We start from the raw sequence: 18,171 nt of genomic DNA, 5'->3' as shown, positions 1-18,171 counted from the left end.
TGTTTTACGGTCCGGTGGTTTCAGCCTCAGATATGTCATGAGAGACATCATGACAGAGATGTCATGACAAAAATGAATGACCAACAAAACATTTTTCTCCTTCATTTCTGTCACACAAAGCTGTATGTAACGTGTCTCGCGGTTAGTATCATGGTTGCTAGGCAACCTGAACAGTGCGACGAAGCGTATACCGTCCCATTTCACAAGCCTCTCACTTCCGCACTTCTCGTACTTATAGTGCGCGTACTTCAAGCATGCAGACCCTGAATTGGGACACAGCCCAGGTGTCTGTATTGGTTCCACAGTTCTCAGGAAATTCTCAGGAAGTTCTCAGGAAGTTCTCAGTTCACATCTAGTCAGAGTTTTGTATTCTGTTTTTGCTCCTAAGTTCTCAATAAAACAGTTTTTTTTTTTACCTTTTATTTTATTTACCTATTATTTCTGTATATTTCTGTCCTAACCTGCCTGTCGCACAGTGTATTATGACAACTGGGACATGTGGAGTCCCTCAGGATTCGATTTTCAGGCCACTGTTTTCATTCTGCAATCTTGACCACCTCATTAAGTACACCTGTTTAACTACCGTGTAAAGCAAATGTATAATCAGCTAATCACATCATCATCCCTGGTAATGAATGTTTGAGTTTGTCCACTAAATCACTTTAAATCCACCCACCTTTACACTGAGTTTTGTAAATAGAGTGCCAATAGCCATTTGATATTTTGCTGGCCACTCTTCTCCACAGTTCTCTAAATATATTTAAGATTAACTGTCAAGGTAGTTTCCTGCTATGAACTATGGGATTTTCTCCTTTATTTTTGCCAACTCCTTGCCACAGCAATATATTAACAGGCAGTCAGACGCTAACAGAATTTCGATGTGCGTGTTTGTGTGCTCCAGATAACATTATGTGAACAGGCTTATCTCGGAAATATTTACTATTGCTACTCTGGGACATATCGCCCCTGACAAGCCCCAAATGTTTTTCAGAAATTTTGAGAAGTGTGTGTGTGTGTGTGTGTGTGCAAGCTGACAACCCCTAGCTGCCAATGACAAGCTTCAGTTTCCCCTAATGCCTTACTTTAGGAGAAAATAGCTAAAAGGCCATTCTATCTATCTATCTATCTATCTATCTATCTATCTCTCTGTCTGTCTATCTGTCTGTCTATCTGTCTGTCTATCTGTCTGTCTGTCTGTCTGTCTAACCAGAAGCAGAAATAATACTGCTCCTTACTAACTGCTATAACGGTGTATACATATTTATGAAGCATTCCCTCTGCTCCTGCTCGTAATATTGCAGCCATCCCATAATAAAATAAGTATCTTTTCCTAATAAAATTTGCAATTTTAATTAAAAAAAATGGATTATAACCACTGTAATCTGTGCATGCATTCAGTTATTAAAGCATAAAAACTGTTGGTGTGCTGCTGGTTCAGATTCTGTTCCTATTTGCTTCAACATTATGCACGGATTTTTACCTCACCAGGTATTTTGTATTCTGTGCGAAGCTCTGTTTTGAAAACTATTGTGAGCACACACACACAAAGTCCCACAAAAACCTTCACCTTTGTGACCAAGAAAGGAGTTGTTGAAGGAAACAAAGTTGCTGACTTAAAAACTGTAATTGCTTCTGAATTATATTGACACCTGCGCTTCCTCTCTGTCAGGATATTGCTACCATGCAGCTGTGTGCCAACAAGCTGGATAAAAAAGACTTTTTTGGCAAGTCTGACCCCTTCCTGGTTTTCTACCGCAGTAATGAGGATGGAACGTGAGTGTTGACATTTGGGGTGGGCTCAGACCTCAGGCACACACACACACACACACACACACACACACACACACACACACACACACACACACACATCTCTCTCTCTCTCTCTCTCTCTCTCTGTCTCTCTCTACATATATATATACACACACACACACACACATATATATATATATATATATATATATATATATATATATATATGTATATATATATATATGTATATGTATATATATATATATATATATATATATATATATATGTATATATATATATATATATATATATATATATATATATATATATATATATATATATATATATATATGTATTAGGCGTGCAACGATACACAAAATTCACGGTTCGGTTCAGTTCGATACTTTGGTGTCACGGTTTGATATTTTTTCGATACAAAAAAATGTTCATGCCTTTTTAATTTGTCATTTATTAAAATTATAAATATATATTTTAACTCAAAAGTACAGTTTTTAAATTTAATGTTGCTGAAATAACAAAGTAATAAAAAAAATAATCTATCTGATCGAGAAATCACTCATCTTTGGAAAAGAGAGTTTATTACAGAGAAATGGCTCTTTCCAAAATAAAAGCTATACTATACGCTTCTTCTGGGCTCTATTCTCAGCAGCATATTAAACATATCATAAGGAGAATCCTGTGCTAACGGCTGTCTAAATGACTCGGGTAAAGTTTGTAGCATGCGTGCTTGTTGTTTTTGTCTGCTTCCACTTGTCTTTGTACTAGGATGATGTCAGCATAAATGTGCAGTCATATTCATTGTGTTCCCACTAGTGTTGTCAGCGTTAATCTCGTTGAAATGACGTTAACGCCACAACACAGCAAATCTCCGTTAACGAGCTACCGCGGATCGCCCCGTGCGTGGGGCTGGACGGCCAACACGTTAACGAGCTAACTGCGCTAACACACTAGTTCCCACCAATGTAATTGAGCATTGCATGGCACATCCAACATACTGTTTTACTTTTGTCCATGACGCGCTTACCTTCAGGGTCATACTTCACATGAAAACCAAAATACCACATCTGAATGAGGGTGGGGGAGGTTCAATTTGCCGTGTTGCAAGGAGAGCTTAACTTCTGTCTAGCTTGCCCTGCTCTCAGTGAATCTGCGTTCGACTACTGAGCGCTCAACACAGACAGCATCGTCAGAAGGAAAGTTGATAAAATAAATAAAAAATTTTGTATTGTTCGATACATAAGCGTACCGAACCAAAAGCACTGTATCGAACGGTTCAATATCGATACGAGTATCGTTGCACCCCTAATATGTATGTATGTATAGGGGTACAAATCTCTGATTAGCAAAAAAATCACATCCTATTTGAGATTGTAAAGTTTTAAATTCCAGGACATATTATTATTACGTATATACAACCTCAGTAATGAACAGTAATACATGGCATCTTATACCGTGATGTTATTCTTAACAATTCTACGCCAAAATCTCTGGCTCTATTCCACAGCATGACTTTTACCGTCTTCCTTCTCTCACCCCAACAGGTCATTACAGATGGCTGCCCCTCCCTTTCTTCCTGTTAAAAGGGAGTTTTTCCTTCCCACTGTCGCCATAGTGCTTGCTCATAGGGGGTCATGGGTTTTTTTCTGTATGTACTATTGTAGTGTCTGCCTTAAAATATAAAGTGCCATGAGGCAACTGTTGTTGTGATTTGGGGCTATATAAATAAAATTGAATTGAACTGAATTCAAAATATGGAAGTAGTGTGTAAAAAAACTAACTACACCCTTAGTGTTTCCATAAGAATTAAGAGTCTAAGCCAGGTGGTGGCAACGTGGTTATGTGAGCATGAGCAACCATATAAAAGCAGAAGTTTTGTCATTTTGGAGCTCTGGAGTTTTCAAGTGTGTGTTAATGCACTGGTAAGGAGGAAAGACATCAGCAATGATCTGACATCATTTCATTTACAAAATTTAACACTCTTCAGCCTGTGGGGCTGCGAAATAATGACTGTTGCTCCAAACCGCTTCCAGTACTTATTCCCAAGTGGTGCTGTGTAGCAGAAAGCACTCAATAAGTGCTACTTTCAACTGTGAAACAGCACACAAACACATTATTAGTAAAAGAAAGGTTATGGAAGGTGTTCTGTGAAGGTGTTTCATATGAAGACCACATTTAATAATACCCATTGTCACATCTGGTTCACACACTTATTTTCCATACAAATCAACTTTGCTGCACGTACACTTCTGACTCGAGTTCCACCAGAAGTCACATTTGTTTAAGTTTTTAGATCGCTTCGACTGCTGTGCCTTGGAGAGATTTTTGTAGTAATAAAATAAAAAACAGGAAGGAGAAGAAAATAAAACTCTTCTGTTATATCCTCTGGATATTCTTAAGCAGACAGAAAAAATATAAAAGCTTACAATGCCTTTTGCTCAATTGCAGAGGAAGGAATGGGAGATTAGTGGGGGGATCTTCACTGGTACAAAAGGAGCAGTATAAATGTTCTTTCCCTTTTTGTTCCTCATGGCTGATTTTTTTTTGCTTGCAGGTTCACCATCTGCCACAAGACAGAGGTGATCAAGAACACACTGAACCCAGTGTGGCAGTCCTTCACCATTCCTGTTAGAGCTCTCTGCAATGGTGACTATGACAGGTCAGAAAACATGATCAAATTTAATATCGAGGTATTTTATGACTATTTAGAAACCTTCAGAGATCTTCCATGTTGTAAGCTATTTGTTTTCTCTGGGTAAAGTAAGAACAATCGGGCACAGATAGACTTTTAAGTGGATGACATCGCCTGTTGCTGGGGCGGTCAGAATAATGCCAGCAGTCGGTCGTGGTGTCCCAGGGACCAGCACTGGTGTTATTGAGACTGACCTAGTTTGAAGACAGCCCTGTGTTACATATTCAGTCATGCTGGACCATGCTGAGCATTTGTTAAGCCACTGACTACAGAAATGCACAGTGCCACCGTTGCTATAACAAGGACTCCTGTCATAAATCTGACAGATTTTTGTGAATTCATCACATTTTATATTTGAACCACTTTAAGCCGGTTGATTTATATATAACGTTTTGTGATGTTTATCAATATTTGAGACTTTCTAGCTTTATGTAATGCTACAGCTATTGCTGTAATGCTAATGCTACAGCTAATGCTATTGAGGAAAGGCTGGTTGGAGACCACAGCACAAACAAAATTGTTGTGATCATGTGCAACAAACTTTCAATCTTGTTGCCTTTAAAATATTTTTTCTTCAAAGACAGAGAACAGATCTGAGACCATTTGCAGTCATTTGCAGTCTTCAAAGGGACTTTGCTTTGTTAGGACGGAGATAAAACTGGAATTAGATGGAGTCATTGGCTATCAGTCTTTTAACAATTTGTGACTTAATGGGGTGAAATTGGCAGTTACATGCCTGTTTGTGACAGTATGTCAAAAACACGGAAATTCACATTAAACAGTCCAGCCAGGACCTCATGCATTTAAAACAGAAATTCAAAATAGTTATATATTTATTGCAAGACTGCAATTTAAGTGCAACATATTAGTAACTGATTCTATAAACATTTCAACATCTGAAGAAAACCTGCAGAAAACAGTCATAGACGTAAATGAATGGTCGTAAAAGTGGGACTGTTCGTGACTACAAGGAAAACTCAAGAATCAACATTTCCACATTTAAAATCAGAGTGAAGAATTCCATATTACAACAAGTTGATAAGTTCAAATTATTTGGATTGCAAAGTCAAAAAAAGCTTTCTTTGACTTAGCAAAGATTTTAGATGATTGATAAATTTCCTTCAAGTCAAAGTGATTCCTTGATGACTATATACATATCTTCATGTATGGAAATGGAGCTGGGACAATAAATAAGAAAACTGTAGACACCATTAACTTCCTAAGACCCGAACTCTTTCATGGCATGCATTTTTAACTTCTCTTTGCTATTTGGACTGATTGGGACCTGATGAATGTAAAAACAAAGAATTACCTGATTTGTTTTACCTGATTTTTGTTTCTGAGAAAAATCAGATCCACATATGAGGACATTTGTTTTAAATTTCGATAGGACAGTGGAATGTCCTCGTAAGTGGATATCAGGCCCTTGTAGAGCAAAATTAAGTATTTTGGTCTAGACAACCCAAAATGTGATGTCCACATATGTGGATGCCAGGTCATAGGAGGTTAAGGCAGCAGAGAAGTGGTTCGTCAGCAGATGATGAGAATGTCATACATGGAAAGACTGACTATTGAAGAGCTTTTCAAAAAGAGCAAAGACCAGAAAATGTCTATGTAAAAATGTCAGAAAGCAAGATTCTTTGGACACATAATGAGAAGCGACTTTGACTATGACTTTGTACATGTGGAAAAATCTAAGGCAAGAGAAGCAAAGGCAGAAGAAGAGAAACCCAGACTGGAAAAAGAAAACCTCGAATATGTTCCTGCACTGTTTGACTGAAAGAGCACCTTGGAGGACCATGGCCACCAACACCATTCAGCAAGGCACTTACGAAGAATGACACAGGCACTTGCTTTTCTATAGGACTATAACAAGGATACAAAAGGTCGGCAACCAGTTGAGTTTCATTCATTGGTGCAGACTTACTGAGACAGTTTGAAATGTGTGAATAATCTGAGGTTATAAATGACACTGCTGTTGTTTGGAGACAGGGAGACCTGTGCAGTTACTTCATAATGGAAACCAACAACCTCTGGACGACCAGTTGGTCACCACAACTAGTTTTAATCATTCACTGAATGTGAAAAAAAAATCACTGCAATTTACTGGGAACTGACTATTTGTCCTAGTTGTGAAAAGGAGGGTGCCATAACAACCAACTGAATGGAAAATGTCATTGGCTCCATGCAGATCATAAATAAGCAGCTCTCTGCTAGCTGTGGTGCCAAACAACATGCAGCACATTTGGCTGTTCATGAAGCTGAGATGATGCTTCCAAGGTTATATGTGGAAATTTCTATTCATTTTTTCTCTGAAATCTGAAATTGAAATTGAAATCAGCTCTATCTGCTCCTGATATGATGGCGTAAAAAGTATTTTTTTATTCAATCAAACATAATTTGAGGTTCAAGTTTCTCACAAAAAACCCACGGCCTTCAAAAATAATATGTGCTTGTCTGTTTCAGAACTGTGAAGGTAGACGTCTATGACTGGGATCGAGATGGAAGGTAAGAGCATTCGCAGATAAGCACTCACTACACCTTCAGACACTGATCCCTCGTGTTAGAAGGGAGTGAAACGTCTTGTTTACAGTCTGTGAGACAAACTTGGTGGTGAAGAGCTTGAGGGGTTTTGACACAATGTGCTACAAAACTTATGCTGCAAGGACAGATAGGCCTGATTTGGAGATTAATAGGAACAATTCCATATTTGACAGTTATTAAGAAAAAAAAAATATATAGCTCTGTAGCTCAGATGAAAAAAACGATTTATCTAAAAAACATTTTGTTCCTGCTTGCTTGTCTGTGTGGGTGCTGTCTGCTGTAGCCATGACTTCATCGGCGAGTTCACCACCAGTTACAGAGAGCTGTCTCGGGGGCAGAACCAGTTCAATGTCTATGAGGTGAGACACAACATGGAGATGGCTTGTTATTTCATACCACCGTCATCATATAAAGACCTCGCAAATCCAATTTAGGTGATTTTAATCTCTAACAACCTCGAACCCTCACAATGGCACAATTTTTTTCTAAACTGAAAGATTGGATTTCAAGTGATGAATGTAAAAACAAATAAAATGAAATAAAAAATGTAAAAGAATGAAGCTGAAGGTTATGAAACCTTCAGCTGAAAGGATAATTTCCGGAACATATAAACAGACAGGTAATTGAAAATACAAAGTCGTGTATTTTTACATACCTTGTTATGACTTTGGCATTGTCACAATGATATATGGATTTAGCATTTGCAGTAATGATTTATTGTCCATAATTTAAAAAAAAGTTTTCACATTTATAAGGTTGCATTGTGCTAACTTTGTATTCCTACCTGAAAGAGAGAGCTTCCTAGCTAGGGGGTTAGCACTGATTCCCACTAAAGGACACTTTTCATATATACAGTATAACAAGTTCCATCACATTTGTACATTGATTTTAGAGTATCACAGAGAGGAGGGGGTTCAGCTAGCATAAACAGCACTGATTTCCAGAGTATGTAACAAGGACACGTACTACTGCACAACTGTGTTTTGTTTCTAGACTTCTAGATTACTGTAGGAGCTAGACTTCCTTATAGTTTTATGCTATTGAGCAAAGGTTCTGTGGGGAATAAACGCACAGAGAATGTATCATCACATTTGCAAGGGCCACAATGCATTTGAAACACAAAAGAATTGGTATTTATAATATAATATGATCGTCACACAATGATACAGGTAGTTGCCTGAGGTAGAATCAAACCAGGGCCCTTATATTAGCCCTTTAACATATGAGTCCCTTTCTCAACAAATTGAACCATCTTGGTGGTCCATTGGAAGCTTTTTCACTCATTTTTAGTCCAGTCCTTTAATCCTTTAATCCTGCCTGACTATTTTCAAAGAAAGTTTTTTGTTTGTTTGTTAAGCTACTTAACACTGACCTATGAATCATTCAAGCACAAAAAATGCACCTGGGTCATTCCTAGTATTTAGTGCCATTTGAGTCTTCATGATAGAAGCAAGTGCACTACACTACAAACTCCCCTATTGCACAGCCTGACACATAGTATTTTTGCGCCAACAAGGTGATTCACAATGAGCTGTTAGTGAAAAATTGGCTGATATGCTATTTGTGGTATACCTCGACATGGTGTGCAGTGTGTCCTTAAAAATGTTGAGGAAGCTGGACAAAAGAAGAAGTGACGTACCTAAAAAAATATATCTGCATCACAAAGTCATGTCCTTAAGAAACAGGAAAAAAATCCAGCAAAGACTTAAGAGATACATCTGGCACGTCATAGATCCGTCTTCTCTTCACCAAATCCTCATCAGAAATGGTCTCAGTGGAAGGGTGGATGCCAGGAAACTAAGAAAGGGAAAAAGGGAGAAAGGGCTGAGGTATGCCAAGTTACACAAGAACTGGGCTGAAAATCAGTGGTAACACCATCCAAATTTAAAAGTTTCACTTCAAGTTGTTGTGAATATTCATGAAAGAGGTCAGTAGAGAGATGCAGCACTGAGTGTCTGTAGCTGACTGTAAAACACAGTGGAGACTCTGTGGCTCCTGTCAAAGGTGATGAAGTCCAGACAAGCAGATTTTAATCAGCCATGGGATGCACTGTTAACATTACACCAGTATACGCCATGAAATAAATAATATCAGTCATTACACACACACACACACACACACACACACACACACACACACACACACACACACACACACACACACACTCACAAATAAAATAGAAACCAATAAATGTGTTGCATTATTTTGCTGGAAAAATCAACAAGCGCACACTGAACTGACAAATCTATTATTGCCCCCAGCTTATTCAAATCTCCTCAGTAAAGATGTACTTTGTTCCAGCCAAGCAAATTAATAGTAATGTTGCAACATAATTACTGGAAAACCACGTGGTCTGAAGGAGAGAAAAAAACAGAAAGCTCTTTGATGAGCTTTATAGTGATGGACGTGCACACGGATGTTCTCTCAATTCTCTATACACACATCAGATCGATTTGTAGGCTGCCACCATTATCAGCAATCTGCTGAATTATTCATGTTCATTTTTGCACTTCATTTTAAGCTATAAGGTGGTTTTATGGAGGCACTCATCATCACTAATGTGCTCTTTCTGTCACGGGCAGGTTTTAAATCCCAAGAAGAAAGGCAAAAAAAAGAAATACATCAATTCTGGAACTGTGAGTGCACCCACGTCACCCATAACTGCCTGTCATTTCCTCTGTATTGCTATTTACTGATGTCTTATAGAATCATATAGTAGTATAGGTATCATCACCTCTTACATCTGCTTCTTTTCACTGGCTGGCCACCTGTTTAGTTTTTTTGCCTGGCCCTGGTCCCTCTCCCACCGTCCTGTTCTGTTTATCGCTCTGTATGCGTTTTGGTATGTGTGTGTTTGCCAGGTAACACTGCTGTCCTTCAAAGTGGAGTCTGAGTATACCTTTGTGGATTTCATCCGAGGAGGGTGAGTAGAATAATAATTAGCCCGCGCTCACAGTGAGTGTCAACAGCCACCATTTTGAGGGTTTGTGTCTTTGTGCCAGTATCTCTCAAGATTATGTTTCCCAAAAGCATCATGCTGAGCACCACACTGAGCTCATATTGGCTTTGAAAGGGTGAAGCTTTGAGGAAGTCGGTGTTTGCAAATCTTATTTGTAAATAACTAATTTATTCAGTTCATTCACTTTTAATTAGCAGCTCTATTTGTTTTATCTAATTAGCGCTTCAAGATGGTGAAGGGAATATTGTCCTTCCATTCTAATTAGCTAGTTACCGAGACCGAGTTACAGCTTGTCGTGTTGGTAGAGTTGTGTGTTCGAAGGGTTTGTAGAGTGTTTGTCAAGTGGGCTAAAGTGCGTGTTACTCTTTCATGTTTCTTTTTATTTTATTTACCACAGAACACAACTCAATTTCACTGTGGCGATAGACTTCACCGCGTCTAATGGTAAGTCACTGCCTCACAACCATTTTGCTTTATTGTGATGTGTGCACATATTACTTTTTTTTGACCTACCAAAAAATTTTAATACAATGTTTGTGCCATTCTTTGGTTTTCCCAGGAAAATACTCCTCTGCACTTACACCTATTAAGTAGCACCTATTAGCATGCTAGCAAGCAAAACTAATGTAGGGTACATGGTATGAACTTATTCTTAATATTTTGGTTTTGCCCTTGTTGGTATGCTCAAAAGCTCATGTGAGCATTTGCAAAGCAATACTTCACAGTATGTTGTGACTACAGTCTGTTTTGCTTTGGTTATGATGTGCTGCTAATCTGTAGTTTGGCGCAGGTCAGCTGTTTCTACTGGATTCGATTCCTTACGTTAACCAAATCTAATCACCCACTCAATTTAGCTTCCTAACTGCAAATATTACTGCATAATAGCATTATTATTGTTTTTTAATAATAATATGAACTTACTTATATTGTATGGTATTACCTTCACCTCCAGCACTACTCCCAGGAACCTTGGAGTCCGTTTTGGCTAGGACATGTCCTTTAACTTCCATATTTAACAAAGAACTATGACTGCCTTCTTTTATCTGCACAATATCGTCAAAATGAGAAGCATCCTGTCTTAAACAGATGCTAAGAAAGCATTTGGTACTCTAGGTGGGACAACGCGCACTCTCTGAGTACAGACTTGCGATTCCTGGAGTTTCCAGAAGTCGAGTGGAAACAGCTTCCAGTTTGGGTTTAGGAGACAGCAATAAGGCTTTAAACTGTACTTGTTAATCAAGTTTATAGTGAGGGCTGGATCAGGTGACCGTTAACCATCCCTTAATGGTCCTGCTGCTACAGGCTAAAGCTGAATGGAGGCTTCCCACAATCCAGTAAGCATCCATTCCCCCTCCATTCACTCCCCATACACTTATATATATTACCTTTGCATGTCTTAAACTTGTTTTTGTCCTGTTTGTGCTCTTTATGCTTCTCTTTCCCTTCCTCCCCATCACTTGTGGCAGATGGCTAACCCTCCATAAGTCTTCTGACAGAGGTCTTCCTTCCCACTGTCATTAAGTGCTGTCCTATAGGGGCTCATGTTATCAAAATATAAAACTATTACCGGTGTTGGGGAGTAACAGAATACGTGTACCGCTGTTACGTGTTTAAAATACAAAATATGAGTAACTGTATTCCGTTACAGTTGCCGTTTAAAAAGGTGGTACTCAGAATACAGTTACTTTCTTGAAATACAGGGATTACACGGCGGTCTTTTCCTGTTTCATATGTTAGGCTGTCCCCTCTCTATTTTTGGTAATTCCACGCCGGTGGAAACCCAAACAAAACATACATTAAGAGGCTCTAATGCTCAACCTTGCGGCCCATGTCACCTCTACTTGCACAATGAGGTGACGAAATATTTTTTTAAATTATTGTTCAAAAAATGATTTAATATGAAGGCAATAGGCAGAGTGTTACAGGCATAGCCCTAAAGAATTTAGCCTCGTGGGCAGTATAGTCCAGTTGTAAGTAAGCTATTAAGACTCGACTGTACACTGTGTTCGTGTTTTCCTCCAAAACAATAAGTTCAGTTGGAGCAGCCTTTCAACGCCTCTCTCTGTCTCTCGCTAGCAAAGTTGACCCAGACAACAAAGTAAAGCTAGTTTTCGGCTATGAGCCCCACACGGAACCCGCCAGAGGTCCCTTTACTACGGTTCGCAGCCGCGGACCTGTTTTATATACCTACTGTTACTCATTTATGTTAAGATTATATTAATATTATATTAATATTAATATTATATTAAGATTTAAAAATCTAGTTGGTATTGGTATGGCGAGTAACCTTCAGTAATAGTAATAAATCACACAGCAATAGTACATTCATGTAGTTATAAAAAGCTTGATAACATATTAAGTAATCCAAAGTATTCAGAATATGTTACTGTCATTGAGTAACGTAACTGAATACGTTACAAAATACATTTTGGGGCATGTATTCTGTAATCTGTAGTGGAATACATTATAAAAGTAACCTTCCGAACACTCACTATTACTTTTAATCAAACTATGTAGTCCCTCGCAATTGATCTGCCAAGTTTGAGGTAGATCAGATGGACAGGTAAAAAGATGAGAAGAACAGACAAACAGACATACGTGGATTTATTTGTGACGATGTAAAAAAGCATTTTTACACTGTCTGTTCTTTTGGTGTGAGCATTGTGGAGATTCCCATGCTTCAATCAAAAATATATTCTACTCCAGGTGCTCTTGACAAAACTGTACAAGCTTAAAACAGTTTAGTTTAAAAGCATTAAGCTGGAAGTGGTGGTAAATGTGCAAATCAGCTGTATTTAACAGAAGTCTGGATTCAGCACGAAGCTTGATTGGCTCTTGCTGGGGAAATGATATATGAGAAATGTGCCTTTATGCTACTTAATTAGCATGCTATTCAGTTATATCACCTCGTGTTTTCTCCTAACTGCAGTCTCCTCTGTCTGAAACTGTGCTTTCTGCTGTTAGACACAGCAAAGGTATTTCTTTCCCTAATATAATTTGACCCTTCACCTTTCATTGGCAGGTATACTCAACTTCTTGATGGTGGGTGCTGGATAGATTGTTACATTAAGGCTCTTATTTTCACATGATGGAACGTGCAGTCAACCGTGCAACGTGCACAGGGAATGGTGAATGTGTCTGGTATTTTCATGGCCAGAGGTGCACCTGCAGCGCAGTTGGGAGCTTGATGGGATTAGGGGGAATACATTATCAGTGGGTGTGTGGGGAGCAGGCATCTGTCGTGGATAATCAAATCACCCCCCCATACCCCTCCCCTTCATCCCCTTTAAAAGCAGGGCACTCTTTTTAGAATGGAAGAGAGAGTCCAAACCACCTTATCCCAAGGGGGCAAAGAGAGAGCTGTCTTTTAGTCACATTCTGTGATCTTTATATGTGTGCAATAATTACAGCGCTAGCAATACCAATGCATTTTCTTAAGACATTTAGCATGATTGCATAAACTCTTTAATTCCCCATACAAAATCCTGTTTCCGTGAGTCTTTGATTTTCCAGAGATAAAAAGTGTCTTCTTTCCCTGCAACTATCAGATTTTACTGGTACACCCACAAGTCTTTACATAATTCATCACAGCCATAGCCTGTCTCTGTTTGCTGCATCGGGAAAACCTGAAAGAAGGAGATGAAACATATGGTATTTTCTTGGCATTGATCATCTCATAGTTTTCCACTGGTGATTTAGTGTTGCTTGTATTTTGCAGATGAAAACAAACCAGAGAGAAGGAGGCACTGTTCACTTCACATTGTGCTCTGTGTGCATGTGTGTTTCCTCTTCTAAGGTAACCCATCCCAGCCCACCTCCCTCCATTATATGAGTCCGTACCAAATGAATGCATATGCCATGGCACTGAAAGCAGTGGGAGAAATTATCCAGGACTACGACAGCGATAAGCTCTTTCCTGCCTATGGCTTCGGTGCTAAGCTGCCCCCCGATGGCAAAATCTCCCACGCGTTCCCGCTGGTAAGAAACACACGCACAGTTTAAATGTAGAAGGCAAATATGCACAGTTCATCTGTGGCAGGGTGTGCTGGACTAGAAGATGCGGCCGTGACACCAGCTGTTTGTACAAGTTGAGAAGTTGGCTCATCTGCCTGCCAGCAGGAATCTCTCAGGATCCGCTCCACTTCCTCCCGGCTCCCTCCCGAGGGGACAAACCAATAAAAAATCAGTGGCTATGAAGCTGAAGTACCTACCTGTGCTGTGAAAGTATTGATTGCTGCGGTCTTACAGAAGTGCTTCTACAGACAGGACAACTGCAGGATTTTTTTTTTAAAAATAGGAAAACTTCTTAGAAATAACTACTACTTAAAAAAAATGCATTCATTTTTCTTTGATTCTATTGTTTTCTTTCTGTAACAATGTTTTTTGCATTTAACTGATCTCACTTCTTATGATCCAGAGTGTTTTAGCTCTTTCAGTTTGAAGACCACAAGGGCAACAGTCCTTTCCATTAAAAAATGTTTTTTTTCCCCCAAAGACACTGCAGTGAATGCAATCACCGCATATAAAAAGTTGGCAAGGGGAATCTGGCTGATCAAAGTGATTTAACATTTGGCATTTTTATCCATATGCCTTTCGTCACGCTGGTTAAAACTGGTTAATAACGGGAACAGAGACCTGACAGTTTCCCATCTGTTTCCAACCATGCATTTTTGGATCATATGTCAAAAAACTAAAAGAACAACTGAAGTTCTTGGACCTTGTAACCACTGAAACAGCAGCGTGCTGGTGATGTTTACATATATGCCAGGATGGGAGAAAAGTGCAGATTGTTGTATGTATTATTTACTATGTTACTGGTTGGAATGTTCCTGTGTAATATTACTGTTTGGAAGGAAAAGGACAAGAAAGTAGTTAGCATTTAAACATTTACAAAAAATGATGAGAGCGGATTAGCTAACATTTGCTAGCTCTTTAACACTGGTCCATCTGCTGTTGGTTTCAGGGTGATTATAGTTAGTGTTGTGAAGTAGTAGTGACAAAGGAGTAGTATTTTGATGTCCACATAACATGTAACTCATCTCCAGTGTTAGTTAAAATATTCCATCACTGATAAAAAGGGTGAATGTGCAGAATATAACACGCAGTGCCATGACTCCAGTTTCACAAGTCTCAGGCATCAAATCTGGTCAAAAATGACTTGCAGGTAGTAAAAAAAAAAAAAAAAGAAATTTCTTTTGTCCTTCTGGTTTCTTTAAAAATGTGACATGATGTGGAAACTTTGAATAGAAAATATCTATCTGTGCTCATGTTTCATGTTGATGAATGCTTCAAGGACAGAGTGCATTTCCTAACATTTGTATGTGTTTTTGAAACCTTTAAAACTGGATACTTGCTGCTTGTGCCGGAGCTGGGCAGCTATGTGAGAAAGTAGCCAGTTTTTTAGTTTAAAGAGTGAAACTGACTCAGGTTGTAAATGTGTGTACTCTCTTTTTAAATGAGCTTCATCACCCAGTGATGAATCTAATCAGATTATAATCAGTTAAATGTAGATAGATTTGATTTTATCAAAGCTGACAGCAGCATATCCAGCCTGTGTACAATATTTAATATACACTATATGTGCACTGCATACTTCATAAGGGCAATGTCTGCTGTTTGTTGCAGAATGGTGACAATGATAATCCAAACTGTGTGGGCATCGAGGGAGTCCTGGAGACTTATTTTCAGAGCCTGAGGGCGGTGCAGCTGTATGGACCTACTAACTTTGCACCTGTTATCAACAAAGTAGCAAAGTAAGTTTGAAGATTTGATTTTGATTTTTTGATTTGATTTTGATTTTATTGATTAGCATTCAAATTCAAATCTCAGTGAAAACAGTGGAAAAAAAAAACAAGATGGATGTATGCGGTAAAATATTATATTTTTAAGTAGTAGGTGTGCGTAGTTACATCAAATTAGTTTTTAATAACTGTAAATCCTGGAGAAAGCTATGAATTTGAGTAGCATTAAGATTATATATATATGTGCAATGCTGTTTGTGAAAGTTTGGAGGTCAGAAGTTTAGACAGGAGACAGCTGTGATGAGGAGTTAAATATCATTTTTTTATACAGGGATATATAATAATTAAAAAAATCTTTATAATCTCTTATATTAAGCTGCAAAAAACAGTAAGTCTAGGCTCCTGGGCTTTGTAGCTCTATGGACACCTATTTGGTTCATCGCATGTATAATTTGCGCAGCATGGCATTTTTTAAAGTTGAAATGAGCAGGGGAATTAAGAAAATCTGGTATTCTGATGTCCTCAGTAAGTACCAGTACTGATCAATCTGATGTTTGTACATCATCCTGGTGTTATCTGAAATCTGATGAAGGCAATAACAGTGGAGTCAAAGACTAAACAAATGACAAAAAAACATATTGTCACTTTGTATCAATATTTTTTATGACTTTGACACTTAAACACATTCAAAAAGTAAAAGCACTGGAGACACAGGAAATGTGTAAATCTTTTTTTTTTTAGTATTTCAGAATTTCAAGGTTAAGATTCTTTGTGCAAATAGCCGTTATATATATCCTGCATCGTTATTTCTGAAGTGGTTCCTAGATGTGTTACAAAAAAACGGGAAAGAAAAAGATTTTGCTGCCATAGTAAATTGCATGTTTTTGCTCTGGTTGTTCGAGCAGAACAGAATGTTGGACGTTAAAACTTACGTGCACTGAATGATCAGTTGTCATTTATATATCCCACCCTGTGTTGGAATGCCACCTGCCAAGCAGCAGAAGGCATTAAAGTGGTGCTAAGAGAGTATAAATAAAAAACTCACATACTCACAAAATCATCCTAGCAGTATGCTACAATCCCATTTATTAACACCACACCCACACACAATTACACACAAAGGCACAGAAACACTGACTGACACAGATTTATACTGTTTTCATCAACACAAAACAGGGAAGTCAGTGGTGATAGATTCTTCCCTCTAACAGTAAATTCACAAGCAGCAGGTAAAAAACACACGCAGACACATCCAGCTTGAAACTCATTTGACTTCATATCGAGTTAAAGTTGATCTTTAGCGATGTGAGTACATACTCTTGTTTTCTTATCATTCCCCATGATGGACAGGGAATGAAGAGCAGTGGAAAAATGAGAAGTGCGGTTGCAGGATTTTAACTTTGGGGTGCTTGTTATTATTAAAAGGTTTCTGGCTCAGGGTGTGAGTGGATGGGTCGCTATGCTGGGTGAAAGATATGAAGTCCACTTTTTATTGCAGTAACTATATATAGTTTAAGTCTGTATTGTGTTATAGCAAGGCAGGATTGTGTAAGAGAAATAGTAGTCATTGTCAAGCATATTTTGCTAACATTATCCACCATAAACATCGGTCATATTAGGTATCGGCAAAACTTTAGCATTTTTTTTTTTTTTTGTTATTAAAAAAAGTTATTTATTAGTGTATCCCTTTGTAAGCGCTACAGAGCCTAGTCCCACATTAGCATCTACTTTAACATAAATAAAGTAGAGATTAAAATAGAAGCTAAAATGCCTTATTTCACACAGAGGATGAATTGAGGCTCAGGATAATATAAATTAATCTTTTTTCTGTTTCTCAGCTGGTAGAGCAGGTCAGCTACTAACTGGAAGGTTGATGGTTCGATCACAGTGTGCTCCAGTCTTTATGGAAAGTATCCCTGGGAAAGGACCCCCATGTTTCTCTCCATTGCATCCATCGGAGTATGAATGTGTGAGGAAAGAGGATGTTAGATAGGAAGCACTTAGAAACAGCGTAGAATGGGTGAATATACAAGTTGTGTAAAGCGCTTTGAGTGCTCAGATAGAAAAGTGCTAAATCAGTCCAAACCAGTTCATTTACCATCTACAACAGAAAGTAGAAAACGGGCCATTTAAGTGGTCTTTGTGTCCAGGCAAGCTGTTTGAAACTTTCAAATCTATTATCAGTTCAAAATGTGTAAAAAGAAATTTCTGAAGCTGACATTTTCAAGTTTAGTGTAATTCATGATTTCAATTCAAAAGAATTTATATTTTGCATTTATATTTTGAAACTGCAGTTTCCTATGGGACTAAGGCAAGCATGTATCCAACAGCAATAGTCAACATGGCAGTAATTTAAAGAATGGATGACACGTTTTATGACAGAACGATCACTTTCACTCTGGTACTTTATAATTGTCTGTTTTTGTATTTGACTATTTGATTATTATTTATTAATGTTCTACAGGAGC

At 38.2% G+C, this 18,171-nt stretch overlaps 1 protein-coding gene across 2 annotated transcripts in view; it reads left to right on the top strand.

Annotated features, from left to right (window-relative positions):
• LOC146610715 (copine-9-like) overlaps positions 1-18,171 on the top strand; it is a 116,091-nt gene that overhangs the window by 83,477 nt on the left and 14,443 nt on the right. For both annotated transcript variants that reach the window (XM_085345426.1, XM_085345427.1), the window contains exons 9-17: positions 1,670-1,773; positions 4,322-4,426; positions 6,926-6,967; positions 7,287-7,362; positions 9,586-9,639; positions 9,865-9,926; positions 10,360-10,406; positions 13,759-13,940; positions 15,588-15,715. In XM_085345426.1, the coding sequence (XP_085201552.1) occupies positions 1,670-1,773; positions 4,322-4,426; positions 6,926-6,967; positions 7,287-7,362; positions 9,586-9,639; positions 9,865-9,926; positions 10,360-10,406; positions 13,759-13,940; positions 15,588-15,715 (800 nt within the window). The remainder of the gene's footprint in view (positions 1-1,669; positions 1,774-4,321; positions 4,427-6,925; positions 6,968-7,286; positions 7,363-9,585; positions 9,640-9,864; positions 9,927-10,359; positions 10,407-13,758; positions 13,941-15,587; positions 15,716-18,171) is intronic.

The sequence above is a fragment of the Diplotaxodon limnothrissa genome, linkage group LG20 (genome assembly GCF_057381915.1).
Source record: "Diplotaxodon limnothrissa isolate DT_005_m linkage group LG20, D_limnothrissa_male_GT1.1, whole genome shotgun sequence".
Classification (NCBI taxonomy): Eukaryota; Metazoa; Chordata; class Actinopteri; order Cichliformes; family Cichlidae; genus Diplotaxodon; species Diplotaxodon limnothrissa.
The sequence above is the reverse complement of the archived record's forward strand: the minus strand, read 5'-3'. Positions and strand labels throughout refer to the sequence as shown.